The sequence below is a fragment of the Mauremys mutica genome, chromosome 2 (assembly GCF_020497125.1).
Source record: "Mauremys mutica isolate MM-2020 ecotype Southern chromosome 2, ASM2049712v1, whole genome shotgun sequence".
Taxonomy (NCBI): Eukaryota; Metazoa; Chordata; order Testudines; family Geoemydidae; genus Mauremys; species Mauremys mutica.
Genome location: NC_059073.1, coordinates 165407999 through 165422603, shown reverse-complemented (window position 1 = coordinate 165422603; position 14605 = coordinate 165407999). Strand labels below are relative to the sequence as shown.

The 14605-nt window shown below is 40.6% G+C and overlaps 1 protein-coding gene across 9 annotated transcripts in view; it reads left to right on the top strand.

The window, feature by feature from the left end:
• Nucleotides 1–14605, top strand: part of MTRR (5-methyltetrahydrofolate-homocysteine methyltransferase reductase) — a 129007-nt gene that overhangs the window by 72809 nt on the left and 41593 nt on the right. For all 9 annotated transcript variants that reach the window (XM_045003657.1, XM_045003663.1, XM_045003661.1 and 6 more), the window contains 3 exons: nucleotides 3540–3720; nucleotides 5543–5585; nucleotides 7114–7300. In XM_045003657.1, the coding sequence (XP_044859592.1) occupies nucleotides 3540–3720; nucleotides 5543–5585; nucleotides 7114–7300 (411 nt within the window). The remainder of the gene's footprint in view (nucleotides 1–3539; nucleotides 3721–5542; nucleotides 5586–7113; nucleotides 7301–14605) is intronic.

Sequence of the window (14605 nt, the reverse complement as noted above, 5' to 3'; positions counted from 1 at the left end):
AATGGAGAGTCTTACATATGAAGAGAAATTTAAAAACAATTTAATATTCAAAAAGGGACTGGACATTTGAACATTCACAGTTACACTAGATTGGAGCTGGATGGAATTTTTTTTAATTCAAATCTCACGTCAAAAAAATAAAAAATTTGAAAAATAATACTTTTTCCTTTTTTACCAGCTCTAATTACATAGGATAAAATATTTAAAAAAACAATGGGTATATAAACCCTCATGTTTCACAGCATAATCTATTCCCTAATGAGGGATAGGAAGAAACTTCCCCAGTGGGTTGGCTGTTTACAACAGGGTTTCTCTACACCATTAAAGAATCTGGTACTGGTTATTGTCCTGAATTAGATGGGCCACTGCTCCGACTTGGAGAGAAGAATGCTATATGCTGAATTATTCACACTGCTTCCTGCAGAATCTTGGGATTCCCTATGGAGGTCTTCAGTCCAAGCACTAAGGCACCCCTTGGCTTTCTTTGCTTGTGATATCTGACACAGAACAAAGGTAGTACGTAGAGCTTGGTGAAACTTCTTGAATTACCATTTTTTGGTGAAAAACTGATAGAAAATGTGGCAGAACATTTCATTAAATGAAACATTTCAATTTTTCAGTTTGAAATGACTTTTTGTTTTAAAAGATTCTTTAGATTTTCTCTAAAAAAATAAATAAAGGTTTAACAGTGGTTAAAAGCTAAACAAAAATGTTTTATTTAGTCAAAATGAAACATTTAATAGAATCAGAGAAAATGTGGAAGAGACCTTGAGAGGTCACCTAGTCGAGCCCTTGGCACTGAGGCATGAATAAGTATCCCTGACCATCTCTGACCGGCATTTATCTAACCTCTTTTTAAAAACTGTCAGTGACAGGGATTCCACAGCCTCCTTTGGTAACCTATTCCAGTGGTTAATTATCCTTATAGTGGTAAAGTGTTTACTGGTATCTAACGTACATCTCCCCTGCTGTAGATTAAGCCCATTACTTGTCCTACTTTTGTTGAAAATGGAGAACAAAAAATTGAGAACCAAAAAATCATTTTTGGACCAGCTATAGTACTATTTCTGCAGGCCATAGTAAGAAATGACGACAACAACAAATAATTTAAAATTAAGACTGATTTTCTTTCCCTCCTTGAGAATGGCTGCTATAGACTTTGTCAAAGACTACCCATTACATGCAGATATTAAGTGTTGAAGCTGTACTCTTCTTTCTGTGTGTGCAAATGATTTTCTTAATAGTCACATGTACTTTATATAAACAAATTCAAGGTGTTTGATCTACCAAAAAAAGAAAGAAAGAAAAGTATGAGCTCTTATTAGGGACCAAGAGGGTAAATGATATATGGGGACCAGTTGTGCTACCAGGGGCAGAAACCTAAGGTATGTCTACACTGCACACCAATGGTGGTGGCATGTAGCGTATGCATAACTACATGCTGTGGTGAAAAGCAGGCTGCATCCACGTTGTGGTAGGTAGCCACATGCAGCAGTGAAAGGCTCTGGCAGTGGGGAGGTAAAGGGGAAAAGCTCCAGCAGCTCTCTGTGGCAGGGAAAGGTTTGGGAGTGGGACTAAAAATAGCAGTGTAGCTGGAGAAGGTACTGCTTTGGCATGTCGAGAGCTGTGTAGGGTACATACCCACAGAGTTCAGACATGTCTTTATACCTAAGCCATTGTCTCACTGTCTACATTGCTGTTTATACGCATGCTGCGGGGGGGTGCAGTTTATGTACTCTACACGCTGCTGCAATGAGTGTGCAGTGTAGACATATACCCTTAGTTTATAGGGCATTGACCTGAATAGATCCGTTAAGCTTAAAATGAACTGACTGCAGTTGATCTGACATCTAACAATAAAACAATTTTGTTGTGTTGCAGAACTACCTAGTTATGCTGTCTGTAGTAAATCTGTTCTCATCTGTCTTCTTACACTACCATATTTCTTCATGTACAAGCCATTATCAATAAGCAGGCACATGTTTATTCTGTATTTTATTAAAAAAGGTTTCCCCTTTTAGCCGCTTCACCTTTACCAGGCAAGCCACATGAGGCATATAATTAAGGACCAGGTTCTGATAACCTTACTCACATTCAGTAGGACTTTGCTCAGTGCGTGGTTCCATTGAAATAAACGGTGCTTCTCATGGAATATGGTGCTACTTCAACATGAGGATGGCAAAATTTAGCCATAAGTGTAAAATCGAAGCTGTGCTTGCTAACCAAAGTTATCCTGTACATGTTACATTTGCAGTATTATTACTAGAAATGGGTGGGCTGCTGCATCCAAACAATCCAGAATGTTTTTTATTTTAATCATAACTCCCATGTTCTTTAATTCTACAATAACTTGGAAAAATACAGATTTTGCAGCTGAGCCAGTACAGCTTGGGAATTTGATTTCACAACCAATGAAAATTACTTCCTTCACACTTAATGCCTGGAAATAGCAGAAAATTTTAAAAAAATGCAACAGTACTATGCAGTTCTGTTAAAACACACTTGGAGATACACTTAGAGGAAAATTAAATGAAATGCATTTTTGAATGTGCCTTACTCATTCAGTTGTAGTAGTTTTTACAGCAGGGTCCACTAGATGTCAGTATTACACAACATTCCATATAAGAAAGCCTTTTAATTGGCTTAACCTTTCAAAACTGCCTTAAACAGTTTTGCAAAATTTGTGTCAGCAATGTGAGTAAATGGAGTAGTGGTTAGGGAATACCACCCAAGACAATTTTCATAACCCATCTGCTTTATAGTCTGTTCAGTGCACAACATGCTTTATATAGCTTTGTAGTCAAAACTGTTACTTTCTGCAGAGGTTTGGTGCTAGAATGTAATTTAAGCAAACTCAAAGTTCTGATTACACAATATTTTGGTTCACGTGTTTCTTTTTATGTACTGTGTATATTTTAATGTCATTGAAAGTGCAACACTGCAAATATTTTAAACGTGATCTTCACTGTCTTACAATACACAACTTATTTTTCTGTAGGAAAAGTTCATATTGCTGTATGTGGACATAGGAGAACAGAGTAGAATACTATAATTGCATTTATGCTGCTCAGTATATATTGTACTTAATATTGCACATAATACCTCTCAAAAGTTTTACTTATGTCTTTGTGTTTGTAATTTAGAAAACCGTGTTTCCCTTGAGTTAATATATGTTATGGTGCTGTTTTCTTACAAGTAAGAGATTACGGTTCAGATCCACCCAGAAAGTCTTTAAGAAGTTTTAGATTTATCCAGCAGTACACACCATCCTCCACATGACTAGATCAGATTTCGTGACCTGCTACGCTGCCCCAGGCACTGGAGGAAGTGGCTGAGAAATGGAAAAATTTTCACGGGAGGTGAAAATATGCAGAACATAGCAAATTGCATTATTTGTTAACCTACAGGCTGTCCCTACAGGCAATCTAAATTGTTCCCAGCTAGTTGGGCAAATCTCCACATAGGTAATGAACAAAACGTCATGAAAATACAAACAGTAAAAATCATCCAAATTAAAACCTGCTTCTTTCTTCCCCTAGGCATTTTTGCGAGCTCTTGTAGAATACACCAGTGATGCTAGAGAAAAGCGAAGGCTTCAGGAGCTGTGCAGCAAACAAGGAGCCTCTGATTACAATAGTTTCATCAGAGACCCTAATATCTGCTTATTGGATTTACTCCATGCTTTTCCAACGTGCAGACCTCCACTTAACCTGCTGATAGGTAAGTAGCTGATTTAAGTTCAGTTGTGTTTAATATGTGAAAATGCAACAGAGCATACGTTTAAAAACAAAACACTATTCAGTTATTGCTTCTTTGGGAAAATCGCTAGCCAAGGTTATGAAACTGAATTTATAATCTGGAAGTAAAGACCTGCTCTTCACCCTGTAGTGTTTGGCCTTGATTCCGCCAATGCTTATGCATATGCTGAACTTCATGTGTGTGAGTAATCCTGTTGACTTTGCGCTGCTCCTGTGCATATTGAAAAGCATTGGCATAAGTGTTTCCAGGATCAGGGCCTTTATTTGTAAAGCAGCTTTAAAAAAAGGCTAACATTTTCAAGGGCCCATTTTCCAACACTTGTGTTTTTTACCTTCTTTCGTTTTAATTTGGTACTCTATTTTTCCCTGTATCCCATATAACTGTTAAAAACAAACCAAAAATACCTTTTATAAAAATATTTTTTAAGAAATAATACAGTAGATTTCCTTAAACAAAACAACTCCCAAAAGCATTTATTTTGTACAGTGTAGTGCTGGTTCAAATACTCTGCTAAAGTTTGCCTTGTATATGCAAATAGCTGCTATTTGCAGATATTTATATTTGAATGAATAATAAAAAATACAACTAGTTTGTGTTCTCAAGGAATTAATTCAAATGAAAGCTGCAGAGTGTATGGGAGTTTTCTGGGACAGAGCAGCAAGTCTGTACATCCCACCATGATCCCTCTGCAATGATATTTCTGCCCTCCCTTTGTGGAAGGGGAACTTGGTGGTTGTATTTCTGTTCCTCCCCTTCCTTTCATGAGGGGACTCTGTGGCACAGATTGTTGTTGGCCTCCTTAAATGGAGCCCATGTGGTGTTAATATCTGGTACTCAATATTCAATATTTTTCAAATTAACAACATATAATATTTGTCGCATGTCTAAGCACTATTCATGAGTACTGTAAACCTATGCCATTACGATAAAGATAACCCATCCTGCAACTGTTATTCATTCAAGAAGACCCGAGGAATTCAGTGGGTGAGTGGATTGCAGGATTGTATTTAAATATAATGTTAAAAGGATAGGCTCTTGCTGTAGCTATCTCCAAATTTCTCTGAGTAGAGAAGGAATATCAGTGACCCCAGAAATCTTTGCATTTTTGTATTCAGATAAAATACTGTGGTCCACTATGTCAAAATATTGTGGTCCATATTATGGTGCATGAATCCAGTGAAAGGTGGCTCGGAGAGGTTTAATGTGTAGTATGCAAGATACCAGCTGAATTTGCTGTCTTGGAAAGGAGATTCACTAGAGTGGGTGGTGGGTAGCATGTCTGATTCTGTCCTGTTCCAGGTTGATGAGGAAGGGCAGTCTTAAATTAAGCCAGTGCTCTTACATCTTTGTGCTAATGTACGAGTGCCAAAGAAATGTGCATGCCCCTTTTGGCTCTAGCTTTACCCATATTTCTGCTGTGCGTACTCTTTATTGCCATTCCCCACCTTGCTGCTCAAGTGGATTTACAGCTACTTTACCACAGTACACCTGCTCCCAAGCCACACTTTTTACCCTCAAGGATATCTACCACTGTTATGTTGGTGTATGTTATTACTCTGAAAGCTGAGTTACTGCTGAATAGAACCTTTTAAGTTTTTGCATCTTTCTAATGAAAAAATGTCCAAATACACATCTGTCTGAATATTTGAGTGAGCACTAGTTAAGGCTGTAAAGAATGTTTGTTTAAATTTGTATTTTCAGGCATAAAGAAATTTGCTTTTAAAAATACGACTTTTGATGTGACAGTGATGATAACCAATGGGTTTTTTATTATTCTTTTCAGAACATCTTCCTAAACTGCAAGCCAGATCCTATTCAGCTTCAAGGTACTGATATATTTAGATTATATCTTGTTTGTAATTTAGGCATGGTTTTTCCTCACAAAAATATACCTTGTTAAGGCATTACAGAGAGCAAACTCTTGGTTATATTGCAATTTAGTTTTGTTTAAGAGAACTTTGATCCTGTGGTCAATGTGGAATTCAGCTTTATCTCTTTGAGTTTGTACATACACATGCAATCCCCAGTGGCTAAAAATGATTCCAGCACATAGATAACTACTTCTATAGAAGTTCCTCACAGTGGAACCATTATGTTATTTATTTATTTATTTATTTATTTATAGTAATCTTGAGGCAAGACTAAACAAATGAAAATGGCCTTGATTTATTTATTTATTTGGAATACTTCCAGCAGAAGTGTGCAGTGTGGCTTTAGTTACACAGAGCAAACAAGTAAATAATCTCTAGACTGGGCCATGTGGCATTTGCCTAGTGGATTGATGTCTTCCATGAACAGCAGGGCTGTCTCGCTGCTCACCTGCCACTCCTGGAACTGCTTTACTCTGAGATTGGGCAGACAGAATGGAGTGACTGACTGCTCCCATTTACTAGTGCTGCTGAACTAACCCAGCCAGGCAGCTCCCAGCCCTTTGCCTTTGGGAAAAGATACAGAAGATCACTGCAGCCTGGCTCTCCATCCCCAAATCCTCTGAGGCAGAAAGAGGAGAAGGAAGAGACCCCAACAGCCCTTTAACAGGGATAAGTATTGAAGGCATGGCAGTCTCTGGAAAGGACTTGCCTAGCAGCCTTCCCCAGCAGGCCAGGTTGAGTTGTCTGAGAGAGACTGCAGGAAACAAATGTATGGGTGAGAAGATTGCAAAGGGAAGAGTTATAGAGTGGGAGTGAGTGGTAATGGAGGAGGGGGAGACTGATGATGATAAGGACGAAGGAGTTGAAGGAAAGTGATGAAATTGGTTAGGGAAAGAATGAAGAGCTGGAAATAGATTAAATGAGGATGAGGGGACATTAAAAATGAGTGGGAAGATAGAAAAGGAATGGAGAGAGAGAGAGGAAAAGAAAGGGAACAATATTAAACATTAAATACAATCAAGAATGAGGGGAAACAGTAAAAGATGGAGACAGTAGATGGAGGAGAAGAAATAGAGTGGAAAAAAAGGAAGAATGAAACCTGTGCAGAAAAGAATCTAAGTTCATTTTTTAATAGAAAGTATTATAAAAAATGTTCTGATTAAAAACACACGCAAATGTTGTGTTGCATATAAATAAAGCAATATTCTTTGAGTGGCTAGTAAAATTTTACCAGTGCTCTCGCAAAATAGAACTCTCATGCATATGAATCTGATAAATTCAGAAGAGTTCTGTTCAAATTCTGTGAGTCATTCATATGGTATTGTCCAGGCACCTGCCAATCCAGCCCTGTACAACCCCATCCCATGAAGTCAAGGGATAGACGCTGACTTCAATGAGATTTGGATTAGGCCCCAAATGAAGCTACTGAACTGATTCCTTCTCAGATAGTATTTTGATTGTTTAATCATTTGTGTCATTGCAGCTCCAATTTATTTCAACTAGGAAAACTGCAGTTTGTTTTTAATGTTGTGGAGTTTCCATCTTCCCCATCTCAACTGGTTTCACGAAAAGGAGTGTGTACAGGTTGGCTCGCTGAGTTAGTTGAACCAATGCTTCAGCAACATAGAAACTCTATACACACAAAGGAAGGAAAATCATCAACTATAAAGGTACCAAAACAAGGTCTAAATTCTTGTGTTTTTAGAGTGATACAATTAGAATGTGTGTTCCTGGGAAAAACAGTTTTCCTTATTTCTTTGATTTGAGGCTCAGAATTCTGATACTGGTAATATGTTTCTCAATTTGTACAATTCCACCTCTAGTTACAAGTTTCTCCTTCCCTTTGTGATCCCTTTATATCTGCAGTGTGGTACATCTCCAATGGGATTTTTTTCTGATTAAAATCTTTTTGTTAATTTTATCCATGAATAGGATATCCTGGCAAAGTATATATAACCATTGTGTTGGAGTGAATTCATAGAGGGGTTTAAACTTATTAATGATGGGCCAGAATCCAAAGCCCAGGTTTAAATGCCCCTCCAAACTCTGGAGAAGTTCAGAAGCAGATCTTCATTTGCATCTTGTACCTCATATCTAATCCTCACCTTGAAATGCACATGTAACTTGCAGTAACCTTAGTGGGAGTTACATGTGCATATTAAAAAGGAAATTAACCCACTATCAGGTCTCATTTACTGAAATTCTCTACTGGTTTAAATAGGATGAGCTCCATTGACTTTTGTCAGCAAAGTATTTAGTGCATGAGTGTTGTTAGCCCAGGCTTCTTTTGGCCAGCTTCCTATTTACATTTGACACTGAAAAGTCTCTACTGGTATCAGAATCTGGACCTTGGTCCATGAGCTCTTTTCTCTGTGACAGCCTCCTCCACAGCTGCCTTGGTCTTTTATAACCCTATAAAAGGGTCAATTGGCTTGCAGTCAGCCAATCAGAGGGCAGTTCCAGCATTTCCGGTGAAACTATTTCTTAGAATCATAGAATATTAGGGTTGGAAGAGACCTCAGGAGCTCATCTAGTGCAATCCCCTGCTCAAAGCAGGATCAACCCCAACTAAATCATCCCAGCCAGGGCTTTGTCAAGCTGGGCCTTAAAGCCCTCTAAGGATGGAGATTCCACCACCTCTCTAGGTAACCCATTCTAGTGCTTCACCACCCTCCTAATGAAAAAGTTTTTCCTAATATCCAACCTAAACCTCCCCCACTGCAACTTGAGACCATTACTCCTTGTTCTGCCATCTGCCGCCACTGAGAACAGCCGAGCTCCATCCTCTTTGGAACCCCCCTTCAGGTAGTTGAAGGCTGCTATCAAATCCCCCCTCACTCTTCTCTTCTGCAGACTAAATAAACCCAGTTCCCTCAGCCTCTCCTCGTAAATCATGTGCCCCAGCCTCCGAATCATTTTCATTGCCCTCCGCTGGACTCTCTCCAATTTGTCCACATCCCTTCTGTCATGGGGGGTCCAAAACTGGATGTAATACTCCAGGGGTGGCCTCACCAGTGCCGAATAGAGGGGAATAATCACTTCCCTCGATCTGCTGGCAATGCTCCTACTAATACAGCCCAATATGCCATTGGACTTCTTGGCAACAAGGGCTCACTGCTGACTCATATTCAGCTGCTCGTCCACTGTAATCCCTAGGTCCTTTTCTGCAGAATTGCTGCATAGCCAGTTGGTCCCCAGCCGATAGTGGTGCATGGGATTCTTCCTTCCTAAGTGCAGGACTCTGCACTTGTCCTTGTTGAACCTCATCAGATTTCTTTTGGCCCATTCCTCCAATTTGTCTAGGTCACTATGGATAGGTCCCTACCCTCCAGCGTATCTACATCTATCCCCAGTTTAGTGTCATCTGTGAATTCACTGAGGGTGCAATTAATCCCATCATCCAGATTATTAATAAAGATTTTGAACAAAACTGGCCCCAGGACTGACCCCTAGAGCACTCTGCTTGATACCGGCTGCCAACTAGACATCGAGCTGTTGATCACTACCCACTGAGCCTGATGATCTTGTGACAGTGTACTCCATAAGGCTTTATGGGGTGGGGGGGCTCATAAATGTATGTATGATATAACTGGAATAGGGTTTTGCTGCATATGCCATGTAACATATCTATATAAAGGTTATGTTCATCCTAGTTGTATGTAGGCACCATTTGTGTGCTCAGAGTTATGAACATTGGCTGTATAATTGCTTGATTTCTAAGTAGCCTAAGGCCATGGCTACACTTGCAAATTTGCAGCGCTGCAGCAGGGTGTGAAAACACACCCCCTCCAGCGCTGCAAATTGCGGCGCTGCAAAGCGCCAGTGTGGTCAAAGCCCCAGCGCTGGGAGCGCGGCTCCCAGCGCTATACGTTATTCCCCACAGGGAGGTGGAGTACGAACAGCGCTGGGAGAGCTCTCTCCCAGCGCTGGCGCTTTGACTACACTTAGCGCTCCAAAGCGCTGCCCAGGCAGCGCTTTGAAGTGCAAGTGTAGCCATAGCCTTAGTTAAAACATTTGGTCACTCCTTGTGAGAGGAATGTGCTTAATCAGGAAGCATTTAATAGACAAAAGAGCTTGGAAGACTCCAATCCACATAAGAAGTCTACCTGAGGACATTTCAAGGTATCATGTGGGTAATGGCTGCTCCCTGCAAGTCCTGAGTCATGCATGGGCAGGTGACTTGCCCATGTGATTCCAGATCTCCATTTTGTGACTGTATTCTACACAGGGTGAGGAGGGGGGTCTCCACCCACAAGAGAGAGTCTATTTAAATCCCTGGGAGACCCCTCCATAGTGTCTTCAGCTGGCTAAAGAAGGAGCCTCTCCACCCCCGCACCACGGATACTTAAAGGAAACTGGAACAAAAGACAGTAACTACAGGGTGTGTGGGTGATTGCTGGACCCAGGCTAAAAGGAGATTAGCCTGTAAAAGGGAGCATTCTGGAACTGGTGAGGATCCTATCTGTATCTAGTTTGATTAGACATAGATTTGCGCATTTTATTTTATTTTGCCTGGTAAGTTACTTTGTTCTGTCTGTTACTTCCTAGAACCACTTAAATCCTACTTTCTGTATTCAATAAAATCACTTTTTACTTATTAGTTAACTCAGAGTATGTATCAATACCTGGGGGAGCAAACAGCTGTGCATATCTCTCTATCAATGTTATAGAGGGCGAACTATTTATGAGTTTACCCTGTATAAGCTCTATACAGGGTAAAACAGATTTATTTGGGTTTAGACCCCATTGGGAGTTGGGCATCTGGGTGCTAAAGATGAGCACACTTCTGTGAGCTGTTTTCAGGTAAACCTGCAGCTTTGGGGCAGGTAATTCAGACTCTGGGTCTTTGTTGAAGTAGACAAGAGTGTCTGGCTCAGCAAGACAGGGTGCTGGAGTCCTGAGCTGGCAGGGAAAACAAGGATAGAAGCAGTCTTGGCACATCGGTTGGCAGCTTCCAAGGGGGTTCCTGTGATGCAACCTGTCACAGTGGCGTAGTCAAGCAGGGTCTGTGCACAGCTGATTGCTTTAAGGTACTGGTAGTGATTTTAGGTGAGTTTTAGGTGTGGTGGCTGGAAAACAGACAAAGTGGTTACTGGTTTGTTATTTCCTGTTTGCTTATTTCGGGAAAGGGAAATAGGGACAGAAAAGAAAGCAAAATAAATAAGATTGAAGGTCAAAAGAAGCTAAAACTGCACTGGTTGCAAATTTTCCAGAAAGGCTGAACACTGGGCACTGTGAAAGTCTCTGTTAACTAAGCATCCCCTGAGCTGAGTGCATCTCAGTTTCAGTGAACTGCAGAGGGGTTCACAAGAAAGCACAAGAAAGCACAAGAAAGCAGGAAAATGAGTACTAGTGATGCCGCTAATAGACTAAAGCTGGCCAAACTGGAAGCAAAAAGAGAAAGAAAATGAACATAAGAGACGGCTAGAACTAAAACAATTAGAAATTAGTATTTTGGAGGCAGAAAATGCAAGGGGGGAAGCTGCCCACAAGAGGGCTAGGGAGGCCCAGAAACATGAACTGGCTGTAATGGAGCTGAGGAGACAAAACCCCCCACTTGCTGGCTTCACTTCCCCAAAAATCCATAAATGGGAGCGACTATGTCCACAGTATAACGAGTCCAGCGATATCACCAAGTATTTCATCACCTTTGAGAGACTGTGCACCCTCCATGCCATCCCTGAAGATCAGAAGATGACCACGTTGATAGCAAAATTGACTGGTAGAGCTCTGGACATATTCAATAAGATGCCTATTGATGATGCTTCAAACTATGGTAAATTTAAGGAACTGGTTTTGAAACAGTTTCAGGTTACACCTGAAACCTACAGGGTTAAATTCAGGATCTTAAAAGGGGATCTGGATTAAGTAATGTGGCTTATGCCAATGAAATGAGAGATTTGGTAGATAAATGGGTGCGGGGGAAAGGCATTACAAGCTTTGAAGGGATGTGTGATCTGGTTACTCAGGAACACTTCCTGAATGTGTGTAGTGATGAAGTAAAACAGTATTTGTGGGACAAAAAGGTAAATGCAGACTCTTATGAGCAAGCACAAGCTGCAATCAAACATAAACCACTGGTAGAGGGGTACAGGGTTGGGGGAAAGCAGAATCATCATTTTACCCCTGGGTCTGGGAAAAAAGAGGCTGGGCAGTCACCTCCCCATTTCCCTGGTACTTGTCCTAAATTTCCTGTGCAAGCAGAGGAGCCCAGGAGGTGCTATCATTGTGAGTCCACTGAGCTCCTGAGGAGTAAGTGTCCCTTGCTGAGTGGAAACAGGCAACAAGTAACACATGAAGCTGCGGCTTCTCAGAGCCAGGCTGTGGCCTCTTTCCACACAGGATTTGTAAAGCTTGCTTCCACACAACCAAACAATGAGCAACCCATCACAGATCTAACCAGCTTTCTATCCACCTTATAGCCCATTCATCCAATCCATACTTCTTTTGCTGGCAAGAATACTGTGGGAGACCGTATCAAAAGCTTTACTAAAGTCAAGATATATCACATCCACCGCTTTCCCCATATCCACAGAGCCAGTTATCTCATCATAGAAGTCAATCAGGTTGGTCAGGCATGACTTGCCTTTTAGGATATAAATATTCAGGCCTGTCTGCAAAGGCCTATACTTTAAGAATGTAGGTGTATTCTTATCACTTAGCTAGTTATAGAGGTATAAAAGAAAGAATCAAAGATCACTGTCTGTGTAATGGCATTCTCTTACTGTGACAGGCTAAGGCCGTCAGCTAAGATGTAGTTAGGCAGCTATAAGCTGGGAAGTGTATGGTCACATCCTCACATTCCAGACTAGTCACATTGAAATAAGGTGCTATTAGGAATACAATCCTGTCCTGATATTCCTATCACCTCCAGAGAAAGAGAAGAGCCTAGAAGATGTAAAAGGAAACTTAGTTTAATAGCATCCTGTCTGGCAAGAACTCACTTATCAATAGACACAGCTGGAAAACCCTTATGTCTGTATAGATGTAATTGTGAAATCCTCACTTCTGTATTGTTTTGAATGTTTATTTGCATGGTGCCTGCCTGGTTCTGTAATTGTTTCTGTCTGCTGTATAATTAATTTTGTTGGGTGTAAACCAATGAAGGTGGTGGAATATAATTGGTTAAATAACCATGTTACAATATGTTAGGATTGGTTAGTTAAATTTCAGTAAAATGATTGGTTAAAGAATAGCTAAGCAAAATTCAGATTTTACTATATAGTCTGCAGTCAATCAGGAAGTGGGGGGGGGAATGGGAACAGGGACTGGGGATGGGGGAATTAAAATCATGTCTTGCTAAAGGGGAAAATGGGAACAGGGGATGGGAACAGGAACAGGGACACAGGCAAGGCTCTGTAGTGTCCGAGCTGGGAAGGGGAACACTAAGGAAGAAAACTGAAATCAAGCTTGCTGGAAGTTCACCCCAATAAACATCGAATTGTTTGCGCCTTTGGACTTGGGGTATTGTTTCTCTCTGTTCATGCGAGAAGGACCAGGGAAGTGAGAGGGTGAAGGAATAAGCCCCCTAACATTGCCCTTGGTGAATCCATGTTGACTGTTCCTGATCACCTTCCTCTCCTCCAAGTTCTTCAAAATTTATTCCTTGAAGACCTTCTCCATGATTTTGCCGGGGACTGAAGTGAGGCTGACCGGTCTGTAGTTCCCCGGATTCTCTTTCTTCCTTTTTTAAAATATGGGCACTATATTTGCCTTTTTCCAATCATCCGGGCCCACCCACCCCAATCGCCACAAATTTTCAAAGATAATGGTCAATGGCTCTGCAATCACATCAGCCAACTCCCTCAGCACCCTTGTATGCATTAGATCTGGACCCATGGACTTGTGCATTTCTCTCCCTTTCTGAGTCTTCCTGCCCAGATAGATGCATATTTGATCAGCCAATGAGTAAAGATTGTAACACTGCAGTATTGACAGTTCCGTGCTATTCCCTTGCCCTTTTCAATAATTGCACATGGTTCGATCCCACCAGACAAAGTATGACTATGAGTATATACATATAGCAGTCATGTAACAAAGTGCAAAACTAATTATAGAGATCAGGTAACCTATTTTGCTTTTCAAACAATATTTCACTCTTGCCATTTTCTCCTTGAAATGACTGCCTTTAAAGAAAGATTCATATCCTTGAACAGCCACTGAAACGGTAGATTTATGATACTACTTCATAGAAGGGAAAGTCTTTCTTCTCTTTTGCCTGATTTTCTCGCCAGCTCTCTTTTGGGCTATGTCACTTTATTCTGCCCCTGTGCATTAGGGAGAGAGTGCTCAGCCTCCTGCTCTGTCTGTGTGCTTCAGTCAGAGACAAGATTTCTGATCAAAGTCAGAAAAGCAGAGCTGCAATGTGTGTGTTGGGAGGGGAAAGTGTGAGCAGTGCTCCCACGCTGTTGAAAAAATGCTGTAGAAGGGATGTTTGTATAGTATTGAAAGAGTGGAAAGGTGGGTTTGTGTGTCAGCCAGTGGAATGGCTGATCTGGTAAGGTTCCATCTCTTTAAAAAACTAGACTCCCAATCTGGTCCCAGCGCACTTCTAAGAAGGTCATATATAGTGGCCTGTGAAAATTTTGTTTTGTTTTGTTTAAAAAATTCATAATAATGTAAAGGGCAAAATACTGAATTTCATGGAGTATGCATGGAGTTAATTTTACAATTAAAATTAGCAGTAAACAAACATATATACAGTCCACTAAATATTCAATTATTTCTATTTCTTTTTTGAATTAAAGTTAAGTATCATTAGTTTGTTGAGTGGTTCCTTTTTGATGGATTGCCTCTGCGCAGTAGGAATCACCCATATGCTGAAACACTTTGCTTGACATTCACAGAGCTAGGGACTCCAAATAAATATTGCTTGGCAAATTTTGCAATGTTGGGAAGACGTGGTTTTCCAGACTTCAAAAAGGTAGTCATTGCTACATTCCTTTGAATAAAATCATTAGCCTTTTAATTGAGGT